This window comes from Muntiacus reevesi, chromosome 17 (genome assembly GCF_963930625.1).
Source record: "Muntiacus reevesi chromosome 17, mMunRee1.1, whole genome shotgun sequence".
In the NCBI taxonomy this organism is placed as follows: domain Eukaryota; kingdom Metazoa; phylum Chordata; class Mammalia; order Artiodactyla; family Cervidae; genus Muntiacus; species Muntiacus reevesi.
In genome coordinates this window covers 1,586,042-1,610,587 of record NC_089265.1, presented here as the reverse complement: position 1 = coordinate 1,610,587, position 24,546 = coordinate 1,586,042, and the positions used below count along the sequence as shown (strand labels likewise).

Sequence of the window (24,546 nt, the reverse complement as noted above, 5' to 3'; positions counted from 1 at the left end):
ACAGAATGAGCCCTGTATATTTTGTTTTACATATAATTTTATAGGAATGTTTTAAACTGTAGTAATTCTTTAAGGGAAAACCAGATGCTCAGGTGGGTCAGCTGGCCGGCCCGCGCACACGCAGACGGAGGGCGCCCCTGCCCGGCAGGCGGAGTAGGCGGGGCCTCGGCCACGCGCGGGCTTGGAGGCGGGCTAGGGGCGGTGCCTTTTCTGGTTTGCGCGCGCGGCGGCGGCGGCGGCGGCGGCGGCGTGGGGAGACGATTGGCGGCCCTTGAACCGGAAGTGGTTGGCGGCGCGCGGGCTCTCGGCAAGACCTGCTGGCGCCGCGGCAGCTGCAGGATGGTGGGCGGCGGCGCGAAGCGTAGACTCCGCGGAGAGGGGCCGCAGGTACCGCGCGGGCGTCCGAGGGCGGCGTGGGCCCGAGGATCGTGCGGCCCGTTTGCCCCGGCTGGAGGTCAGGCCGCGCGCCGGGGCCGGAGCGAAGAGCGGCGCCGCGCTTCGCCTCTCCGCGTCCCACGGGGGCGGGCTGACAGCTCAAGGCCAGGTTACAGTCTCTGGGCCCAGCCCGGGGGCGACCACAGCCCGGGGTCCTCGGGGTCAGGTTGGCGCGGTCTGGGGGACCTCCCACGGGTGGCGGGTTGACTTGGCCCACTCCCCCTACACTACCCTCCCTGTCCCACTGGCCAGGTCGAGGGTAGGAAGCGCGCCTGCACCCGCAGGATGGCGTGTGGGGCCCTCCCGTGGAGCCGTACCCGAAGCGGGTGACTCGGGGGAGCGGTGTCGGGGCGCAGCGCCGAGCTCGGTCCGGGGCGCTCGGGGTAGGGAAGAGGGGCGCTCACTCGGAGGGGGTGTCTGCCCAGGCTTTCATGCTGTCTCACGTGCGTTAGCACTGCAAGAACGGGAAAGAGTAAAAGAGGGTTTCCAAAACTTCCTTCAGCCGCACTCTCAGTTGGGATGCAGGTGATGGCGGCGCGGGCGCGGGGAAGAGTTGGTTGGGGTGGTGAGCCAGTGCCTGAGGGCCAAGTTCTGGGCGACCCTTGCCCCGTCCCGCTTTCTAGGGATACAAGGGTAAATAAAGGATAAGGGCAGCCCTGAGGGGGACAGGTACTACGTAGTCCTGAACTCTAGTTACTGAGAATTTGGGGATCCTGAACTAGCATGTGAGCTCAGGCAGCACTGAAACGCTCTTTCCTCCCTTTAAAGGGGTGGTGAACTGCTCTGAGTGTTAGTGTCAGGAAAAAGCGTCAGAAATGAAAAGGAGGCCACAGAGGCTACGGTTAACCTAATATAGGTAGCAGTTAGGTATTCTGTGTTAGCACTGTTCTGTGTGTGTTTACAAATAATTTATTCCTTGTCACAGCCTATATAGATACTGCATAGGCCTTTTTTGTACCTGAGAAAATAGGGCACAGAGGTTAGATAACTCGCCCAAGGTGACAGAGCTGGAAAGGGCAAGAGTCAAGAATCTCCCTGGGCAGCCTAACCAGTATGCAAAATTGCCTTTCATCAAGGTACATTTAAAGCCTCTTCTTTCTAACATTTTAGATTTGCGCCTGTCTTTGAAAGTCTAGAGGGAGGGTGGGTTAGGGCTTGATGAGTTCCTGCTGTTGCCTGTTTGCAGTTGGAGAGGCAGCATACAGTGGTTGAGCACACCCCAACCCCCAACCCTGGAGCTGGCCCACCTGGGGTTCCATTGGGAGACCCAGGGCAAGTCACTTAACCTCAGTTTCCTCCTCTGTAGAGTGTGGCTAATAGGTACTTCTAAGGATTGGATGAATTACATCTCTAGGCGTTTAGAACAGTGGCAGGCACTGTAGTAACTGCATAACAAGTACTTATCACTAACAGTTCCTAATATCATCTTTATTGCTGTTAGTAGCACCATTGGGGCTTCCCAGGTGGCGCTAGTGATAAAGAGCAGCCTGCCAATGCAGGAGACTTAAGAGATGCTCCTGCGTCAGGAAGATTCCCTGGAGGAGGAAATGGCAACCCTCTCCAGTGTTCTTGTCTGGAGAATCCCAAGGACAGAGGAGCCTGGCAGGCTACAGTCCATGGGGACACAACCGAAGTGACTTAGCATGCACAATAACACCATCAATTTTTCGATCCCATTTGATCAGCCAACCTGTGACACATTGTAATCTTTGGTGTAATCCAAAGGCCCACTTTGACCTCATCTGTTCAGTTATAGAACAGACACCTGGGAAGCCATTGCCCAGCCCAGGCCCTGAAAGGAGGACCATGACTCTTCATCTTCACAGTCCTCACCTGTCCTTTCTGCCCAGCTCCTTCCTGTCGCCCCCATTCAGTGCAGCTACAATCCTCAACTGTCTGTTTTTCCCTTGTCTTCTTATTTTGGCTTTATCACCCATGAGTTTATTATGCCTATCTGAACAGTATGTTTTGAACTTCATAAAATGGCTGTCATGCTGTATATAATCTTTGGGGATTTTTTTCTTCATTTAATGTTAATATTGATTCATATTGTGTGCGGCTGTTTCCTTTTCACTAAGTGTAATACTGCTTTTTGAGCCCTCTGAACCCACAGTCACAGAAAGCTAACCAATCTGATCACATGGATCACAGCCTTCTCTAACTCAATGAAACTAGGCCATGCTGTGTAGGGCCACCCAAGATGAAAGGGTCATGGTGCAGAGTTCTGACAAAATGTGGTCCACTGGAGAAGGGAATGGCAGACTACTTTAGTATTCTTGCCTTGAGAACCCCATGAACTGTATGAAAAGGCAAAAAGATAGGACACTAAAAGATGAACTCCCCAGATTGGTAGGTGCCCAGTAAACTACTGGACATCAGCGGAGAAATAACTCCAGAATGAATGAAGAGAGAGTCAAAGCAAAAACAACACCCAGTAGTGGATGTGACTGGTGATGGAAGCAAGGTCCAATGCTGTAAAGAGCAATATTGCATAGGAACCTGGAATGTTAGGTCCCTGAAGCAAGGCAAACAGGTGATACCAAGAGTGAACATCAACATTTTAGGAATCAGTGAACTGAAATGGACTGGAATAGGTGAATTTAACTCAGATGACCATTATATCTACTACTGTGGGCAAGAATCCCTTAGAAGAAATGGAGTGGCCATCATAGTCAACAAGAGTCCAAAATGCAGTACTTGGATGCAATCTCAAAAACGACAGAATGTTCTCTGTTCATTTACAAGGCAAACCATTCAATATCACAGTAATCCAAATCTATGCCCCAACCAGTAATGCTGAAGAAGCTGAAGTTGAATGGTTCTATGAAGACCTACAAGACCTTCTAGAACTAACACCCAAAAGAGATGCCCTTTTCATCACAGGGGACTGGAATGCAAAAGTAGGAAGTCAAGAAACACCTGGAGTAACAGCAAATTTGGCCTTGGAGTACAGAGTGAAGCAGGGCAAAGGCTAATAGAGTTTTGCCAAGAGAACGCACTGGTCATAGTAAACACCCTCTTTCAAAAACACAAGAGAAGACTCTACACATGGACATCACCAGATGGTCAACACTGAAATCAGATGATTATATTCTTTGCAGCCAAAGGTGGAGAAGCTCTATACAGTCAGCAAAAACAAGACCGGGAGCTGACTGTGGCTCAGATCATGAACTCCTTATTGCCAAATTCAGACTTAAATAGAAGAAAGTAGGGAAAACCACTAGACCATTCAGGTATGACCTAAATCAAACCCCTTATGATTATACAGTGGAAGTGAGAAATAGATTCAAGGGTTTAAATCTGATAGACAGTGTGCCTGAAGAACTATGGATGGAGGTTCATGACATTATACAAGAGGCAGAGATCAAGACCATCCCCAAGAAAAATAAATGCAAAAAGGCAAAATGGTTGTCTGAGGAGGCCTTATAAATAGCTGTGAAAAGAAGAGAAGCGAAAGGCAAAGAACAAAAGGAAAGTTATATCCATTTGAATGCAGAGTTCCAAAGAGTAGCAAGGAGAGCTAAGAAAGCCTTCCTCAGTGATCAATGCAAAGAAATAGAGGAAAACAATAGAATGGGAAAGACTAGAGATCTCTTCAAGAAAATCAGAGATACCAAGGGAACATTTCGTGCAAAGATGGGCACAATAAAGGACAGAAATGGTATGGACCTAACAGACGCAGAAGATATTAAGCAGAGGTGGCAAGAATACACAGAAAAAATGTACAATAAAGATCTTCACAACCCAGATAAATCAGGATGGTGTGATCACTCACCTAGAGCCAGACATCCTAGAATGCGAAGTCAGGTGGGCCTTAGGCAGCATCACTATGAACAAAGCTAGTAGAGGTGATGGAATTCCAGTTGAACTCTTTCAAATCTTAAAAGATGATGCTGTGAAAGTACTGCACTTGATATGCCAGCGAATTTGGAAAACTCAGCAATGGCTACAGTACTGGAAAAGGTCTTCATTCAAGTCTCAAAGAAAGGCAGTGCCAAAGAATGCTCAAACTACCACACAATTGCACTCATTTCACATGCTAGTAAAGTATGCTCAAAATTCTCCAAGCCAGGCTTCAACAGTACTTGAACCGTGAACTTCCAGATGTGGAAGCTGGATTTAGAAAAGGCAGAGGAGCCAGAGATCTAATTGCCAACATCGAAAAAGCAAGAGAATTCCAGAAAAACATCTACTTCTGTTTTATTGACTATGCCAAAGCCTTTGACTGTGTGAATCACAGTAAACTGTGGAAAATTCTGAAAGAGATGGGAATACCAGACCACCAGACCTGCCTCTTGAGAAACCTGTATGCAGGTCAGGAAGCAACACTTAGAACTGGACATGGAACAACAGACTGGTTCCAAATAGGAAAATGAGTATGATAAGACTATATATTGTCACCCTGCTTATTTAACTTACATGCAGAGTACATCACGAGAAACGCTGGGCTGGAAGAAGCACAAGCTGGAATCAAGATGGCCGGGAGAAATATCAATAACCTCAGATATGCAGATGACACCACCTTTATGGCAGAAAGCGAAGAAGAACTAAAGAGCCTCTTGATGAAAGTGAAAGAGGAGAGTGAAAAAGTTGGCTTAGAGCTCAACATTCAGAAAACTAAGATCATGGCATCCGGTCCCTTCACTGCATGGCAAATAGATGGGGAAACAGTGAGAGACTTTATTTGGCGGGGGGCTCCAAAATCACTGCAAATGGTGACTGCAGCCATGAAATTGAAAGACTCTTGCTCTTTAGAAGAAAAATTATGACCAACCTAGACAGCATATCAAAAAGCAGAGACATTACTTTGCCAACAAAGTTCTGTCTAGTGAAAGCTATGGTTTTTCCAGTAGTCATGTATGAATGTGAGAGCTGGACTATAAAGAAAGCTGAGTGCCAAAGAATTGATGCTTTTGAACTGTGGTGTTGGAGAAGACTCTTGAGAGTCCCTTGGACTGCAAGGAGACCCAGCCAGTCCATCCTAAAGGAAATCAGTCCTGAGTATTCACTGGAAGGACTGATACTGAAGCTGAAACTCCAGTACTTTAGCCCTGATGAGAACTGACTCATTTGAAAAGACCCTGATGCTGGGAAAGATTGAAGGCAGGAGAAGAAGGGATGACAGAGGATGAGATGGTTGGATGGCATCACCGACTCAACGGACATGAGTTTGAGTAAACTCCAGGAGTTGGTGATGGACAGGGAGGCCTGGCGTGCCGCAGTCCATGGGGTCACAAAGAGTTGGAGTCGACCGAGCGACTGAACTGAAAACTCCATTGTTTGAAAATCCTATAACCATTCTCCTGTCAATAGGCATTTTCAATTGTCCTGTTTTCCCCTTATAAAACAGTACCATCAGATACCTTTCTATGTGTATCATCTGGTTCAGAAATGCACTTTGCAGACTTTAAATGATACCTAAAGTTAGAAGGTCAACTTGAGCCTGAAGGAAGAATGTAAATGTGAGAAACACCAGATTAGGATTTCTCAGTCTTGGTTCTGTGGACATTTGGGCCAGTTAAGCGTCTCTTATTGGGCCTCTCCTGTGTTGTAGGATGCTTAGCAGCGTCCTGGCCTCCACCCACTAGAGTAGCAGTAGCACACGCTCCCTCCCAAATTTGTACAACGAACAAGGTCTCCAGACACTGCTGAGCGTGTCCCCGTGGAGGCAGGATGGCTCAGGTGGAACAACCCTGATGTAGATGGAAAGGAAGGACAGGAAGGAAAGTTACTAGGAGGAACAGTACCTACCACTCCTCAGAGACTGAAGATGGGTAACTTTCCACCAGGAATTTTATCTCTGCAGAAGTGGGTCAGGTTTCTAATAGGCATTGGAAAGCCAGCCTACTTACAGAATGCACCTGTATTGCAGAGATGCCGGAGGGAATTTTATGACCAATCTGGCATTAAAGGACCTTTTCTGAAATAATTGTTTTAACTGTTTTAACCTCTCATATCCAGTTATATCTGACAATTTCCTTCTGGTATGATTACTTAGTCTGTTTAAACAAGAGGCATGATGGCATCCTGTTTACCCAAACAAGGCGAAACCTGCTCTTTTTTTTTCTTTTTTTATTTCATTTTTTGTTTTGTATTGGGGTATAGCTGATTAACAGTGTCGTGATAGATTCAGGTGTTCAATGATGGGACTCAGCCTCACATACACATGTATCTGTTCTCCCTGCAAACTCCCCTCCCATCCAGGCTCTCATGTAAGTTTCAGCAGAGTTCCATGTGCTCTATAGGAGGTGCTTGTTGGTTATCCGTTTTAAATATAGTAGTGTGTTCATGTCCATCCCAAACTCTTACTGTCCCTTTCCCCGCATCCTACCCCACCCCCAACCATAACTTCATTCTCTCAAGTCTGTAAGTCTGTTTCTGTTTTGTAAATAAGTTCATTTGTATCATTTCTTTTTAGATTCCACATATAAGGGATGTCAAAGGATATTTCTCCTCTGTCTGAGTTCAGTCAGTGTGACAATCTCTGTATCTATTTATGTTGCCACAAATGACAGTATTTTATTCTTTTTAATGGTTGAGTAATACTCCATTATATATACACACCACATCTTTATCCCTTCCTCTGTTGATGGACTTTCAGGTTGCCTCCATGTCTTGGCTGTTGTAAACAGTGCCTCAGTGAACATTGAGGTACATGGATCCTCTCAGATCTTGTTTTACTCTGCATATATGCCCAAGAGCGGGATTGCTGCATCATACGGTAGCTCTATTTTAGTTTTTTCAAGGAATCTTCATACCGTCCTCCATGGTGGCTGTACCAGTTTATATTCCCACCAACAGTGTAGGAGGGTTCCCTTCTCTCCACACTCTCCAGCATTTATTGTTCGTGGATTTTTTGAAGATAGCCATTTTGACTGGTGTGAGATGATACCTCATTGTCGTCTTGATTTGCATTTCTCTATTTAGCAAAGTTGAATATGTTTTCATGTGCCTCTTGCCCATCTGTATGTCTTCTTTGGAGGAGTGTCCATTTTTTGACTGGGTTGTTTGTTTTGATGTTGTTAAACCTCATGAAGTGTTTGTAAATTTTGAAGACTAATCCCTTATAGGTTATATTACATGCAAGTATTTTCTCCCAGTCAGTGGGTTGTCTTTTCATTTTTTTTAATTGTGTTCTTTGCCGTGTAAAAGCTTTTGAGTTTAAGTAGGTCCCATTTGTTTATTTTTGTTTTTGTTTCCATTATTCTGGGACATAAATCAAAAAAGATATGCCGCATATATGTTAATAGTGCCTGGTCTCACATTTAGGTCTTTAATCTATGTGGGTTTATTTTTGTGTGTGGTGTTAAAAAATGACCTAATTTCATTTTCTTATAAGTAGCTGTCCAGTTTTACCAGCAGCATTTACTGAAGAGGCTGTCTTTCCAACATTGTGTAGCATTGTCCCCTTTGTTGTAGGTTAATTGGCCATAGTTGCATGGGTTTATTTCTGGGTTTTCTATCCTGTCCCATTGATCTATATTTCTGTTTTTGTGACAGAGCCATACTGTTTTGATGACTTTAGCTTTGTAGTATAGTCCAAAGTCAGGGAGTCTGATTCCTCCAACTTTGTTTCTCTTTTTCAAGACTGCTTTAGCTATTTGGGGTCATTTGTGTCTCCATGGAAATTTTAAGATTGTTTGTTCTAGTTCTGTGAGAAATTGGTAATTTGATAGGGATTGCACTGAATCTGTATATTGCTTTGAGTAATACAGTCATTTCAACAGTATTGACTCTTCTAATCCACAATCATGGTATATCTTTCCATCTGTTTGTATCTTCTTCAATTTATTTTGTTAGTGTCTTAACAGTTTCCACAGTATGGGTCTTTTGCCTCCTTGGGTAGGTTTGTTACTTGGTATTTTATTCTTTTTGATACAATGGTAAGTGGAATTGTGTTTTTAATTTCTCTTTCTGATCTTCTGTTGCTAGTGTATAGAAGTGCAACAGACTCCTGTGTGTTAATTTGCATCCTGCGACGTCAGCGGGCATGTTGATGAGCGCTGGTAGTCTTCTGGCAGCAGCTTTAGGGTCTTCTGTGTGTACAGTCATGTTGGCTGCAGACAGTGACTTCTTTTCCAATGTGGATTCCTGTTCTTTCTTTCTCTTGTCTGATTGCCGTAGCTAGTACTTCCAAAACTGTATTGAATAAAACTGGCAAGAGTGGACATCCTTGTAGGCATTCTTGTCTTGTTCCTAATCTTAAATGAATGCTTTCAGCTGTTCATCACTGAGTATGATGTTGGCTGTAGGTTTGTCATATATGTGGTCTTTATTATGTTGAGGTGTGTTCCCTCTGTGCTCACTTTCTATAGAGTCTTTATTGTAAACAGCTGAATTTTGTCAGTTTTTTTATGCATCTGTTGAAATGATCATGTTTTATTCTTCAGTTATAGTATGGTGCATAACACTGATTTGCAAATACTGAAAAATCCTTGCTACCCTGGGATTAATCTCACTTGCTCATGGTGTATCATCCTTTTCATGTATTGTTGGGTTTGGTTTGCTAGTATTTTGTTGAAGCTTTTTTGCGTCTGTATTCATCAGTGATACTCGCCTGTAACTGTCTTTTTTTGTGTGTTGTGTCTGGTTTTGGTCCAGGGTGATGGTGGCTTCATCGAGAGTGTTTGGAAGTGTTCCTTTCTCTATAGTATATGGCGACATAAACTTGGTGAACCTGATCTTGGAACTTCAGAAGTGCAGGGGAACGTCTCTCGAAGGGGCTGCAGTCTCTCACAGTGACAGTTGAATGGACTGTTAGTAAATGATGAATTGTGTCTCTTTAAAACTCACACTGGGATTTCCCAAGTGGCACAGCAGTAAAGAATCCATCTGCAATGCAGAAGATGCAGGTCTGATCCCTGGATTGGGAAGATCATTTTGAGTAGGAAATGGCAACCCACTCCAGTATTCTTGCCTGGAAAATATTGTGGACAGAGGAGCCTGGTGGGCTATAGGCTATGGGGTCCCAAAGAGTCGGACATGACTTAGCACAGCATACACACCTGTGAAGGCATCTGGTCCTGGACTTTGGTTTGTTGGGAGTTTCTTAATAAACATAGTTTGCAGAGTTGGTGATTGACCTGTTCATATTTTCTGTTTTTCTTCCTGGCGCAGTTTTGCAAGGCTGCATCTTCCTAAGACTTTGTCCATTTCTTCTAGGTCGTCCGTTTTATTGGTGTATCGTTGCTCCTAGTAGTCTCTCATGATCTTGGTGTTTCTGTGGTGTCCATTGTAACTTCTTTTTCATTTCTCATTGTATTGGTTTGAGTCCTCTCCCTTTTTTCCGTGATGAGTCTGGCTAAAGGTTTATCAGTTTTGTTTATCTTTTCAAAGAATCAGCTTTTAGTTTTGTTGATCTTTGGTGGTGTTTCCTTTTGTCTCTGTTTCCTTTATTTCTGCTCTGATCTTTATGATTTCTTCCCTTATACTAATTTTAGGTTTTGTTCTTCTTTCTCTAGTTGCTTTAGGTGTAAGATTATTTGAGATTTTTCTTGTTTCTTGAGGTAAGATTCTATTGCCATAAACTTCCCTCTTAAAACTGCTTTTGCTGCATCCCATAAAACCCTGCCCTTTTCTTATTCCTCATTTCTTGCTCTTTACCTTTTCTTTTATACATTTTGGTTTTTTGCTTTCTATGTTTCTATTATCTTAGAGAGATGTGTTTAGATATTTGTTGTGTGTGCCCCTCCTAACACCAATATATTATAAACTGTTCTTTTATCCCTTGCCCGAAAGAATCCCCAGATTTTACTCAAACACCATATATAGAGTTTTAAAGAAAATGCATGTATCTCATAGAGTTGGGTGAATAAGATGAGCGATTTTGTTAAATAGTCCACATTGCTGAAATTACTTTTAGAGAAACTGAGTTTTGTGTGCTGATTTTCAGTGTGAAAAACCGGCCGATGTGAAGAAGAGTAAGTCCTGTGAAGCTGATGTGCCCAGTGACCTTCGAAAAGAGGTGGAAAGCCATTACAGGCTTCCCCTGCCTGAAGATTTCTACCACTTCTGGAGGTTCTGTGAAGGACTTGACCCTGAACAGCCAGCTGGTGAGTGCTCCAGCACCTTTCTCCTGCTGCTGCCAGTGGAAAAGGCAGTAGGAAGCTGGACTCAGGGTGTAAACAGTTCATAGAAAAGGGGCTTCCCCAAAGAGGTGTGAAGTCAGAGAAGCAGAAGGTAATGGTGCCACTGTGACCCGTTAGCCTAGCAGAGGTGCATCACCCCGGTGTGCTCTGGTGAGCGGCTGGGGGAGACGGGCGCACACTCTGACCCTGAGCGCGACCTGGCAGCTGCTTCTAGGAGCCTGTGTACGGACGCAGTGACCCCAAGCCTGTGTTAACAAGAGGTAGAAAGCGGTATGTGTGCTCATAGTCACATCTGTTCAGTGGACTGTATGTATAGTTTCAGAAGAATCCGGCAGATTTGTAGGCTGTAATAAAGCATCGTGCCTGGAATATTTTAAGTGAATAAAGAGGCCGCGTATAGCTTTTGCTGCGTTAGTATTGCGTCAGGAACATACGCAGCCACGCACACAGATGTACACCACACACAGACATACAGACACAACGCGCACACACAGGCACAAGCACGCATCCCTGTGTCCTTTCTCTGTGGGCATACTGTCCCGAGAAGCTACACCAAAAACGGGTAATGTTGCAGCAGTTACTTTTCCCTGTTACCCGTTTGTACTGGTGGAGTGTCTTCGTGCGGTGCAGGGAAGCACTCCCTAGACTATAGACAGGAATGTATACTGGGAGAGAGCTGGGCTTGGGCTGTGTTATCCACACACTGTGACCGTGCCGCAGCAACCTGTCTACAGATATTCACAGATGTGAACACGCGTGTTAGCAGAGATGGTCGCTGAAGCAGTGTTTAGAATGAAAAGGTAACAAACAGTAAATGCCTATCAGTAGAGTGGACATTTTCTTTAAAGAAACATTTAACATTTAACAGCCTGAGAAACTACTCAGGATTTAAGTGAGAACAGGATGAAGAACAAAAAGCAGAGTACGAACAGCAGGGTCTCCCTTTATAGCTCTATCTCATATCTGTTCATGGAGGGGATATTATTTTTCCCCCTCCAAGTCGACTGTCTCCGTGCCCTTCTTCTCACTGTTGGCCCTTCCAGTTCTCCCTCCGAGGCATCCTGGGCTCCGGTCTTGCCTGCACGCCTCCCTGCCCCTGCGGGAAGCAGAGGGGCCTGTCATAAGCGTGCACACCTGGCAACTCTGATCAGTGACTGGAGAAGGACGTGGATTCAGCCTGGGTTAGGGTGAGCCAGGCGGAGCGCCCAGGAGGCCAGGAATCGAGACTGATCAGCATTTGAGGTGGGGGAGGCAGGAAGTACTTTAATTAAACACTTTTGTAGTTAAATTACTTGTCCTCACGGGCTAGCCCTCTTGCCTCTCCCTTGGTCTGGGTGCACTTAGATTTTTGAGGCAACAGCTACATTCCATAGTAATGAGACAAGCTAAACGTCTGCAGCTCTAATAGGCCCCCAGGAACACAGAACTGTCCTGGTTGGGCCAAAGTCAGAAACAGCAGGAGTATTTGAAATGTCCTCAGTGGTAAAGCTACAAGGAAATCATAAATGTAAGGGCCACGTCTTCACTGCTCTGATTTCTTTTCCATAGTGTTTACAGCAGACATCTTCACATGACTGAAGACTTCTTTCTTTTACTTTAGAAGCTCTTTTTAAAGACAGTTGCTTAGAACTATTGTTCTGAATGAAAAGCACTATTTTCTGCTTCCTTTAAGTAAACTTGCTTAATTTATAGATTCACTATCTGCAAGCCTTGGACTTCGATTAGTGGGTCCTTATGATATCCTTGCCGGAAAACATAAAATAAAGAAAAAATCAGCAGGTTTGAATTTTAACCTTCACTGGAGATTTTACTATGATCCTCCTGAGTTCCAGACCATTATTATTGGAGACAGTAAAACTCAGTTCCACATGGGGTATTTCAGGTAAGGCTCATTTCTTCTAAAATATAGCTTTGTCACTGTTCAGTCACTAAGTCGTATTTGAGTCTTTGTGACCTCATGGACTGTATTCCGCCAGGCTCTTCTGTGCATGGGGTTCTCCAGGCAAGAACACTGGAGTGGGTTGCCATGCCCTCCCCCAGGGGATCTTCCCGGCCCAGGGGTTGAATTTGAGTCACCTGCACTGGCAGGCAGATTCTTTAGCGCTGAGCCGCAAGGGGAGCCCTTACTTCTCCTAGAATACAGCGACTGTCCCTTTTATGAGTGCAAGCATTCACTGGCCTCCCCAAGGTGAAGGGCATGTACCTTCTGTTGGTAGGCCGTCTGCTGTTCTAACCTGCTGACCTACCGTGGAGTGGATGAACTTGTTAAGGCCCAACCTCATCAGTTTTTCTGCTGTGCTTATAAACTTCCTTTTGGGCTCAGAAGAGCTCTTTTTGCCCAGGAAAGGTAATTCAGAGCAGCTGCTGTGACTTAAGTTAGCTATGTGCTTCCGGGGGCCATGGAACTAAGAATGCACTTTGGAGCAGACTGGTCCTCTTGTTTATCATTTGAGTGGCCCTGTACCAGTCCCCAGTGCCTGTGACTTTCTGTGACTCGGTTTTATTCCACACGCCTAACAAGAATATCTGGGGGGTAAATGGATACATGCAAGATGCTCAGAAGTAGAGCTGGTGGGGGCGGGGATCCCTTGTCCACTTGAGAGGTGCTGTTGTTGACGGCGGGGTGAGGGGGACAGAACGTGGAGGGAATGTAGGGGTAACATGGGCACACGGGGCTGGGCCGGGCCCTGGTCCGCTGGCCTCCCACTGCCTAAGGTCCAGGACCTTAGCTGAGTCACCTGGTCTCCCTGGGTCATTTCCTCAGTCACACAGTAAAGGGATTTGGTTGTCTGTATGCTTCCAGCCCTTTCACCACAAATATTCTGTGACCCCCCCTGTCTCGTTTCTTTTTTGCTTCTCCACCTTCTTTCTTTTTCATAGACTGTAAAACTGGGGCGGGATGATTGTATGTAATTTCACCTCCTTTTGACAAGCTATATTCCACCTTTCTTTGTGTTTAGCTGTAAAAGTAACTAGGTCTTAAGAATCTTAATTTTAGGTTCTGTTATATAAATGAGATTTGTCATGGATATTCCTAAGAAGCCTAGAACTTAAACCTAGCAAATTCATTAGCAATTTTAAAAGACATGCAGATATAAATTCTTATTTTCAGACCTAAAATCCTCCCTTCTGATAAGTTATGGGCAGCTAAATTTTTACTTCATTTCATTTAAACAGGGATTCTCCTGATGAACTTCCTGTATTTGTCGGTACAAATGAAGCAAAGAAAAATTGTGTGATTGTTCAAAGTGGAGATAATGTGTTTGCTGCAGTCAAGTAAGAAAATATTTCACTACCTCTCCTATTGATAATATTTGTTTACAATTTTTATACCTTATCAGTCTGTCTCTGATGGGAATTGAGATTTAAAAAAATTTTTAGAGCATTTCCATGAATTTTGCAGACTTTCCTTGCATACACACTTCATCTTTTCACCAAACAATAGACTGTTTTCTGACTCCTTATTTAATGAAAATGTTACTTAAAACTTGACCTTATTTGTCCCATGGCAAAGTCACAGGATTTTCAGGCATCTGACTTTAAACACAGTCATGGCAAGCTCCTTCTGAGACGCTGTATTATGTGGAGTGTGACTCGCACAGGAGGCTGAGCGTCGTGAGGCAGGCAGCCGCACATCCTGGGGGCAGGGTGGGAGTGAGGGGCCGTGGGGGGGTGTTGCTGACCCAGCCCGCTGGTGGGTGGGGTCTGCCCCCCAGGGAAGAGCTGGGGAGTGGGGCTCTGGGACCACATTGTCTGGCAGGATCTGGGCCAGTGAGAGGGAGCCCCTTGCCTGCCGTCCCTTGACACTGGGGACAGGGGACGGGACAATTATGTGCCTCTGCAGCCAGTGGTGCTGGATCTGGTCTCCACGCTCTGATATCAGGGCCTGTCTTCACTGGGGCCGGGCGGCATGAGCTGAGGCACAGGGTGGGCGTGGCAGGGGCACCTTGCTCTGTCCTGGGCAGCGGCAGGCCCCGTCCGCAGCAGCTGTGCAGTGGACAGTGTGATAGAGTGAAGAAGGCATCTGACTCGCCTTAAATACGAGTAGATCATGTTTGTGTGACGTCTCTTAATCACCTGCTTTTAAACAGACTGACTCCCTGTGCTGCTGTGGCCCAGGTTTGCAGGAGATAGAACTCAGCCTTAGTCTGTCAGCGCATCTGCAGGACCTCTGTGTGTGCAGGCCGCTGCATCTGAAGGGCGGAGTGCCCGAAAGGCTCCTCTCTCTCCTGGCAGCTCTGACGTTTATGGGAGATGTGGCTTGCTCTTTATATTTTATATGGTTCTTCACACCCTTCAGATGTATTGTTGTGTTTAAACTGTGCCATCTTTGTTGCAAACTGCAGTTGTTTATTTCCTTGTCCGTCTCCTGCACGGACGTGTGAGTTCTTAAGAGAGAGGCTCTTTGCTGTGCATGACGCCTGCTCTGAGTCAGATATTCATTCCACAGACTCTGACAGCAAAACCACCAAGTTTCCTTTCGTCTTACTCGTCTTACTAAAAAGAAAGTTCAGTTATTATCTAAAATAATACAAGGTTGTTCTGGCATTTTAGAACACAGAAGAAAGAAAACAAAAATCCATAAGGTGATAAATTTATAATTTAGGTGAAGACCAGCAAGGATTTGAATAGCTAATGTTATTCAAAAAATGTTTTGTACTTCAGTAATTTTTATCAAACATAAATATGTTTGATGAAGTATTATAATACTTTTATAGATTATAATACTTTTCATGTATTATAGATTATAATACTTTGTGTATATTTAGTATAATTTTTTGAGACTTTATTGAAATCCATTAATGAAAATAATTTCTATATGAGCCTGGGTAAGGTGTTTTCAGGCAGACCATTTGTTTAAAACAGATTATTTATGCCCAGTGAAACTAGCTTTCTTTGTGTAAGATTTAATAGTAGCCCAAGAAAATGCAAGTTTGGCTAACAAAGGGGAGTAAAAGTTAAAGGATGGTGTTTATGGTGTGAGAAATCTTTCTGCTGTGTTAATTGGCAAAACGTTTATGGAGAGCAGTTGGAATACGGTGGTTTATATATTTTTTTCAAAGATTTCTTCACATATAATGAAGGTTGCCAGGTACTGTGCTGCACCTTAAATTAGTAAGTCCATTCCTAGCTCCTTATCTGAAGAAGTTTTGGGTTCGTACACAGATATCTGTGTATATTTCAGGTTATTTATTAAAAAGAAGAGTTGAGGGAAAATGCACATTTCCCTCAGTAGAGAAAATTAGATAAGTAGAGACTATCCATGCAGTGTAGCACCAGGATATTGATCCGTCAGTTTTGGGAGGTGTTGATACACCATGTGAGGAGGTCCGGTAACGGAATGGTTTGGAAAGGTTCCCGTTTCACGTCTGGAACGCACACAGGAGTCTGGATAGACTGGAGGTTTTAAAATACGTATCTATACAACAAAATTAGAAGTTATTTTCTTTATTCTCTTCTTTCTTTTCCCTAAAATAATTGTAGCAGTAGTCTGGACCTCACATACCTCCTGAGAGGTCTCCGAGACCGTGGGGTACACAGGCCACTCTGGGCACTGCTGTTTAGTTAATGGTTTGAGGCCCGCACATGGGAGCTTCCCCTCAGCTGCTGCTCCTCAGCTCCTCCAGAGCAGGACTCGGCAACCTTTTTTAAAACTTCCTGTTACAGATAAATCTGAGTGTAGCCCAGAGGTGCACTTCTGTAACTCTAATTAAATGAACATTCATCTCAGTGGATGTTTAATGGGCGCTCACTTTGATTGGGGCCCAAAGACCATTGAAAACGTTCCCTACTTTAATGTGAGTATGGCCAGAGTGTCCAGTCTCGGGCCGAGTTACCCTGTTAAACGTGCTCTTCTCTCCCCTGCGCCCCAATGCCCTCTGCTGCCCTGCCCCACCGTCACAGGCCACAGCTCGCACGCAGTGGCTCTGAGTAGAGTCCTTGACATAGGAACCCAGGAGGTGCGGACGCGTGCTCAGGTCCGGAACCATGACTGCGCGGCGGCTCTCAGGCAGTGGGGTGTGGGGCCTGCCCGCCGGCTCAGGGGCCGTGAGGGGCGCTCTGGGTGGTCGGGGGGGTGTTCTCCCCCCCGACGGGCCGGCGGCAGCGGGTGAGCAGTGGACAGTGCGTGGTCACAGCAGTGCCACGACGCACATCAGGCCCTGGGCTGGGCACCGTCTGCTCGATGCCCTGTGTGGCCGGGTGGGAAGCGCGGAGAAGGCACGTCTGCACGCCTGGGCGTTAGCGTCTGTCTCAGCGAGAACGGCCCTGTGGGACCAAGTGCTGAGCTCCGCTGTTTTCCACTTCCACTGGAGAGAGTGGCCGGCAGACAACCGGGTATTTTGACCTGAGTGTTCGGGAGCCGTTTTCTCAAGTGAACTGTAGAAAACAATTGACTGTTTGCTGTCAGTTCTAAAAATTCAAGATTTCAAAAGCAAACATTAGAACTGGGGGAAGTTCTGACCCGCCTTGTGAGCGTGGCGGCTGTTCGCTCCCTGAAGACTTGGCTAATGTGATGGGTGCTGGTGTGCTGTGGTCTCCCACACTGACGGGATGGGGAAAGTCTGCTGGGATGGAGAACTTCACTCTGGGGAAGCGCTCCATAGCCTAGTGAACTGATGTCTTCCCCATGAGCACCGCCGGAGTCTCTTGAGGTCCAGGTTCCATGGAACAGCACAGGACGTTCTGGCCCTTTCTGCGGGCACATCTCAGCTCCGAACACCACAGAGCAGTGTCGGAGCGCAGGTTTGAAGCTGAGACAGAAGCTGAACAGGAGCAGAAACGGTCCCGTTGGGCAGCAGGGATGGGGGCCAGAGCCAAGGGCCGCCAGTAGGGGTGGGCCTGAGGGGGCAGGGGGAGTGAGGGTCGGGGCCCCAGGCCCGCCGCCGTGTGCCCAGCTCTGTGCAGCCGTGCTGACAGACAGACCCCCTGACTCACGGCTGCCGCGGCCAGACACAGTTTGCTGGGGCTTTGCTGTAGTTGGGAGACGCTGATCCTGGCGGTCCTGGCTCCTGTGGCGCTCTAACCCGTGCACACTCCTGTCAGCTTGGGTGCGGTGTGGTCCTCTGCCTCAGCCTCCTGATCTGCAATGTGGGGGTGAGAACAGTGCCCCAGCGGGCACCGCCCCGCGCCACTGCTGGGCAGGAGCGGCTTCCTCCCGCAAGCCTGGCAGTGGCTGCAGGAAGGGGCCAGCGTGTGTCCGGCGGGGCCGATCCCAGCTCTCGCCTGCGCCCTTAACTTCCTGCTCTCGTGGCAGAAGTCTTCTTCTTTAAGAAGTACTGAAGTACGGCTGGCTTGCGATGCCGTGTGAGTTTCTGCTGAGCAGCACGTGAATCAGTCAGACACACGTCCCGTTCTTCACATTTTCCTCCCGTGTCGGCCGTCACAGGCTGTCGTGTGGAGTCCCGCGTGCTGTATACAGTAGGTCCTTATTAGTTGTCTGTTTTATATAGTGTCTGTTTGTCACTCCCAACATTCCAGTTTATCCCCTACCTGCGGTGACCATGAGTTTGTTTTCTACATCTGTCACTCTATCTTTGTTTTGTAGGTAAGTTCATTTGTGTCCTATTTTTAGATTCCACATATAAATGGTATCACACTTCTTTTCCTCACTCCGCTCACTGTGATAGTCTCTGGCCGTCCATGCCGCACAGATGCCGTTGTTCCGTTCCTTTACTGCTGAGTAGTAATGGGCCCCACGTCGTCTTTATCCACTCCTCTGCTGACGGACGTTTAGGTTGCTTCCGTGTCCTGGCTGTTGTGAACTTGTGCAGGGAACATGGGGTTGCATGCACATCTTTTCAGATTATAGTTTTCTCTAGTGTATGCTCAGGAGTGCGATTGCTGCATCATACAGTAGCTCTGTTTTTAGTTTTTTGAAGACCCTCCACACTGTTCCCCGTAGTGGCTGCAACCAATTTACATTCCCACCAACAGTGTAGGAGGGTTCCCTTATCTCCACACCCTCTCCTGCATTCTTAACATACAATTATTTCCATAACTGGCAATAATATACTATTTCACATACCTTTAAAATTTATGTTGTGTACTTCGCTGATGGTCTGGTAATTAAGACTCTGTGCTTCCATTGTTGGGGGGCATGAGTCCAGTCCTCTGTGGGGGAACTAAGATCCCACATGCCTTATGTGCAACCAAAAAAATAAATAAAAAGTAAAAATAGTTACTCAAAAAATAAGTTACTTTGAATTGTGCTTTTGTATTAGCTTATAAAATAGTTTGCTTTCCTTTACATTTTTAAAATTTCTTAACACAGATTCGAAGGTAACATTTAAAAGAATTTGCTGATGTTTAAGTATGATAAAGGTCCTCTGGTTCTGCACAAGTGGAAAATCCTTCTTTGGAGTCTCCACATTCTTCTGTTACATCAGCCTTCTGCAAGGTTGTATGTCAGGTCCTAGCATCAAGTGATGTGACATAAACTTGGCTTAACCCCACTTTTTAAATACCTTATGTCTTGGTTGCAGACATCACGGGGATAAACAGATCTTGTTTGCTGTTTCTGACTGGCAGGTATTTATTAATACTGCTTTTCTCTTGTCTGAAGAATCTGTTAGGGACTTTGAGAGAATGCTGGTGATTATTCCACCGTCTGTTTCTCGGGGTTTGATGTCTGTAACTTGGCTCCCCTCAACTTCCCAGGGTCTGTGTGCTTAGTACAGTAGCGTACATACAAACAACGACTACATACTAATGAGGGCTTTTACTTCTTTTTCAGATTATTTTTGATGAAAAAACTTAAAGAAGTAACAGATAAAAAGAAAACTAGTCTCTTGAAAACCATAGATGAGAAACTTACAGAAGCAGCCAGAGAACTGGGGCTCTCCCTGGAACAGAGAACTGTGAGGATGAAGCAGAGAGACAAGAAAGTGAGTCTCATCTGTCGGTCTCTGCTGTTTCGGGGTGGGGGGCGGCGTTCCTCTCTCCTTTCCCGCTGGCCTGCACCTTCTCTCCTCCCTTCCTGAGGAGAGCTGCCCCTTCCTTCCGAGGGGCTGGGCTGGAGGAGTCCTGCGGGTGTGGCGGGCACGGGACGGAGCCCCCTCGCGGTGGTCGCAGAGCTCAGGCCAGGCCTGCCCAGTCTTTCTCTCATCTTGCTTTACCAGTCGCTCATTTCATATTAGAAGAAGAGCGGCTTTGTACCTCACGTTTGCTTACATTTCTTTATATAATAAAGAATATATATATTTTATAGAATATATATATTCTATATAATAGCTAAGGTTGGTTGATTTCATGCCAGGTGATTTTGGGTAGATTTGCAAAGATCTGCCTTACGGCTTTATAGTCAGCCCTGAGGGTAGCTGGCGTGTGGGCGACCTTGGTCCTGAGCTGTGTACTGGGGCATGTGAATTCCTCCAGGAAATGGTGTGAGAAGTCTTTTCTCCTTGCTTTATTGAGCCCACCAGCCTTCCTTTTGTGCCTGCTATGTGAGTGGGGTTTCATAAACAGCAAATACCTCTGGGATTGGGATCTGTTGGGTTTTTCACTTGTACCTGCCTGGGTAACTTAACAGAGAAGCTGAAAGAATTCTGCTTTGGGGCAAATGAGAATTCTCGGAGTCCGTCCTGATAACCTCTGGGGAGGAGGGACATTTGTTACTGGAGTCTGGACACCCAGTCTTCTCCAGCCTCTGAGCAGTGTCTCCTTCATCTGCATTCTCAGCCAAATGAAGTACTAGTCAACCCCGAATAAGCTAGTACTGGTAACTAAGTACTTTAGCTTAGTTATTAAAAATCCTACTCCAGTTCCTTTTCTGATCCTGACCGAACTGCTGGGGTGGGTGACTTTCAGGTAAGTTGTAGCCACTGAATTCCTGTCTTATCAGCTCTTTTAGTCCTTGAGGTCAGGAAATAGTTTCTAAAAATGTGCATGGGAATGAAACTCCCTGCATAGGGCATTTCCAGCTGCTCTAAGATTTCAGGTTGCTGTTTTACCACCAGGGGCCTTTTCCCACCTTAGAGTGAGGGGAGGGGAGCCTGTCTCACCCCATTGTGATGTAGCCTGGTGAACACATAAATAAAAAGGAAAAAAACTTAGAACCATGATTTCAACCATGGTGGTGATGGTTATGTCGTTTGCCTCCGTAAGTATGTAAAGTCGCCCAGTCGTGTCTGACTCTCTGCGACCCCATGGACTGTAGCCTCACAGGATCCTCCGTCCATGGGATTTTCCAGGCAAGAATACTGGAGTGGGTTGCCATTTCCTTCAGGGGATCTTCCCGACCCAGGGATCCAACCCCAGTCTCCCGCATTATAGGCAGCCGCTTTACCGTCTGAGCCACCAGGCAAGTCGGAAGTTGCCTCCATAAAGGCGCCCCAAAACTAGAAGCTGCCTGACTTAAGGGAAGTTTGCTGACAAGTCTGAATGCTTCTGGTGAAACGGGGACCTGCATTTCACAGACAGGCAGGAGTTCTGGCCATATCCCCTCCTGCCGGGCGGGCCCTCTGGCTCTCTGCCCAGCAGCTGTGGACTGAACTGACACCGCCCCCTGCCTCTGGCGGGGCACAGAAAGATGACTTCCATATGCTGACAGTTAATAAAAGCCAGTTATTTCACTGCTTTGTAATTACTTCAAGTGCTTGACTCCTACCTGATTTTAAAGGAAAGAAATAATAGTAAACTTCTGCCCTGGGGTCCAAATTTACTGAAATAAAAGGCACAGATTATATTTTGCAGAAGTCTTAAGGGTTGTATATGAGCTTTACTTGCCCCTTCTGTTGTTTTTGTCTATCTCCCCTGTTATTTTTGTGTTTTATTTAAGGTGGTGACAAAGACCTTTCATGGGGCAGGCTTGGTTGTCCCAGTGGATAAAAACGATGTTGGATACAGAGAGCTCCCTGAAACGGACGGTAGGGTATTATGTGGCCATGAGCATGTGTTAGTGTGTGGGGCGAGTTTCCTTGTGTTTAGTAGGTGGATACAGTTCCCCACCCCACCTGTAGTGATGAAGGACTCAGGCTCTGGGGTCAGGGAGGCTTGAACTGAACCAGTTGTATAACTTTATTAAACCATGTCTTCCATCCATCACATGGTGAGTGGCGGTGACTACCGTCTGTAGGGGTGTCTGGGAGTAACCCAGTATGTAATGTGCTTATTGTTAACACACTGCTTGCCTAACAGCGCTCGGAACAGTGTTTTTACAAGTTGAAACAATACAAGCCTATGGTCTAGGTGACTTTTCCTACTATTTCACAACCTTTGACGTTACGGTCAACTTACAGTATAGTAGTTACTGAAACAGCATGTGTTTGTGGACAGTTTTCCATCTGAATGTAGACTTTTTTAGCTTCTAGAAGCCCATCCTGAGTTCTTAAGTATAAGCACTCTTTGCGAATGGACTTTTCATACAGAAAACCTAATTGTTGCTTTGTTGAGAAGGAGGATAAAATCTCTCCTGAGCTCTCTGCCTGTCCCCTGCCCTTCGCCTTTCCTTTTGTCCTGGGAACACCCCTTCATCTGGCTCCCTTGGGAGGAGTGGGGTGGGGGGTGCAAACAAGAGGGCATCAAGATCAGAAATGGTAAAGCACTGTTTTTTTTAATTTGGATAAATGTTAAGCAGTTTTCTCTATTTTCCTCAAATTACATTTGTGCTGTGGCTCCCCACCCCCCACGCTGGTAAAGGTTTAATTCCACAGTGATTTGTCTCTTGTATGTCTTTTCCTGTACTGCTTTTTAAAAGCAAGTTAAACGAAGGCAAAAAGAGCAAACTTTACTGTCTATTAGGATTTTTTTTTTAATCCAACTTCTGGTGTGGATGAGCCCAGAGGTAGGCTCTGTGTATGCTCGGTCTCCATACTGTTTTTTATTTTTTCAACCCTTTAAAAATGAAAACACATTCTTATCTTGAGGACAGTTAAAAACAGGTGGGCCAGGCTTGGCCATGGTCTGTGCACCCTGGACTAGCCCAGGGAAAATCTCTGGAAGCTGGTGTGACTCCTGGTTGTAGTTAGACTCATGGAGAAACCATCACACTTTGCTGGAACAAGAAATGGTTTTAGTTAAGATTCGCACATAAAAACGCTTAAGTAAAACAGCTGATGTGAGTTATATCACCAAGGCAGGAGGCCCCCAGGGACAGTGTCACGGGCAGGCGTGGGTGCTCACAGGTAACACCGCATCCCTGCTCTCTCAGCCAGCCTCAGGAGAATCTGCAGGACAATTGTGGAGGCCCCAAGCGACACTGACAGACTCCAGGCCTTCGCCCCTGTCCAGGAGATGGTGACCTACGTGCAGTTCGCTAATGATGAGTGTGACTATGGGATGGGGCTGGAGCTGGGGCTGGACCTCTTCTGCCACGGTTCCCACGTGAGTGAGCACCCTGCCCTCCCCCCACACCCCCCTGCTCGTCTGTATCCCCGAGTCCAGCATGGGGAGTGGGGGGTCGGGGAGACTCAGCTGGAATTTTAAAATGAACTTTTTGAAATGATTTTAAGCAAAGTCTTAAAAGAGTCTTGAGTTCTAAGAACATCTCTTATTTGAGGTTCATCTTATGTTCTGGCCAAGGTGAATAACCAGGACTTTTTTGACCTCAGATATATATTAACATGGGGCTTCCCAGGTGGCTCAGTGGTAAAGAAACCCGCCTGCCAGTGCAGGAGATGCAGGTTCGATCCCTGGGTGGGGAAGATCCCCTGGAGGAAATGGCAACCCACTCTAGTCTTCTTGCCTGGAGAATCCCATGAACAGAGGAGCCTGGTGGGCTACAGTCCTCAAAAAGAGTTGAACATGACTTAGCAACTCAACAAATGTTACAGTGACCTATTAGCTATGTACACAGCGTCAGTGTGACACATGCACCTAATTGGGCTCCCTCTCACTTGCCATAGCGGATCTGTTCTGTGCTAGATGAAGAGTAAATGCTGTTTGGGAATATGCTTTAAAATCTTTAAAATTTAGTGGCAATGTTTTATTGTTAACACCTCATTAAATAGGAGAAACCACCTACAGTTGCAGCAGGAGTTGCCTCAGATGTTTCAGGGTCAGGGAGGCAGGTGATACGGTGACCTCTGGACTGTCACCTGCCTCAACCCGGTCTGCCCAGCAGTGGCCGTGAGAGCGTGGGCAGCTCTCCTCGAACCTGTCCTGCTTGTGATCGCAGCCTGTCGGCCACTGTAGAGGCCCCTACCTCCTCCCCTCAGCGGCCAAGGGCTCTGTTAAGTGCCTGCTGCACTCTCTGGCTAATGTTACCTTCTTTGGTTTTTCAGTATTTTCATAAAGTTGCTGGCCAGCTTTTACCTCTGGCATATAATCTGCTGAAGAGGAATCTCTTTGCGGAAATTATTGAAGCTCATCTGGCGAACAGGAGCCAAGAGGATGTGGACCAGCTTGCAGCATGAGTGGGACTGCCTCTCTGGTGTGCAGGATTGCAGACCTTTAGTGTGAAGCACGTTTTTCTGTTTTTAAGGACTACAGGAAATAAATGGATGGCAACTTTACTTTTCTAAAGTAAAGTTTTCTGGTTTTCTTTCTGGTTTTCTTTCACAGGCAGTCGGGTCACCTGCGGAAGAGGGGGTTCAGCCGCACTGTCCCCTCCAGCAGCAGGCCATGCCCAGTGCCTGCAGATGAGCATGGAGGAGCTGGGTCCTGAGACTAGGGCTTAACACGAGCTGCAGCCACAAGGGTGGTGCCTTGGGGCCACCCCAGACCCTCCCCAGCTTCAGGTGGGCAGCATTCCTTCCAGCACAGCTCCCAGGGCTCGGCCTGGATGTGGGCAGTGTGTGCTCAGCACATCAGAAGGGTTTCCCACGACAAAGTATGCAGCGGGTCTCCAGTGCAGGCCGGGGGAGCCGTGTTTCACCAGATACAGATCCTTTTTAAAACCTGACAAGACAGCCCTCACCTTACGGATTCAGAGCTCACAGTCAGATGCAAAGCAGCAAGCTGTGGATGGGCCACAGGCTCGGAAGCAGAGCTTCCCCGCTGAGGTCACCTGGCTCACTCCCATCTTGTAGGACCACCTGGGCCTGCCCACAGAACTCTCCAAAGTCACTGTGTCGCTGCCTCCTGA

At 46.4% G+C, this 24,546-nt stretch overlaps 1 protein-coding gene across 1 annotated transcript; it reads left to right on the top strand.

The window, feature by feature from the left end:
• The first annotated feature begins 250 nt into the window (after positions 1–250).
• HPF1 (histone PARylation factor 1) lies at positions 251–23,989 on the top strand. The gene is made up of 8 exons (XM_065907902.1): positions 251–387; positions 10,328–10,487; positions 12,216–12,405; positions 13,701–13,799; positions 19,258–19,408; positions 21,301–21,388; positions 22,672–22,844; positions 23,744–23,989. Exons 1-8 carry the CDS (start codon positions 340–342, stop codon positions 23,873–23,875), a joined length of 1,041 nt encoding a protein of 346 aa, XP_065763974.1. The 5' UTR covers positions 251–339; the 3' UTR covers positions 23,876–23,989.
• Positions 23,990–24,546: the final 557 nt, after the last annotated feature.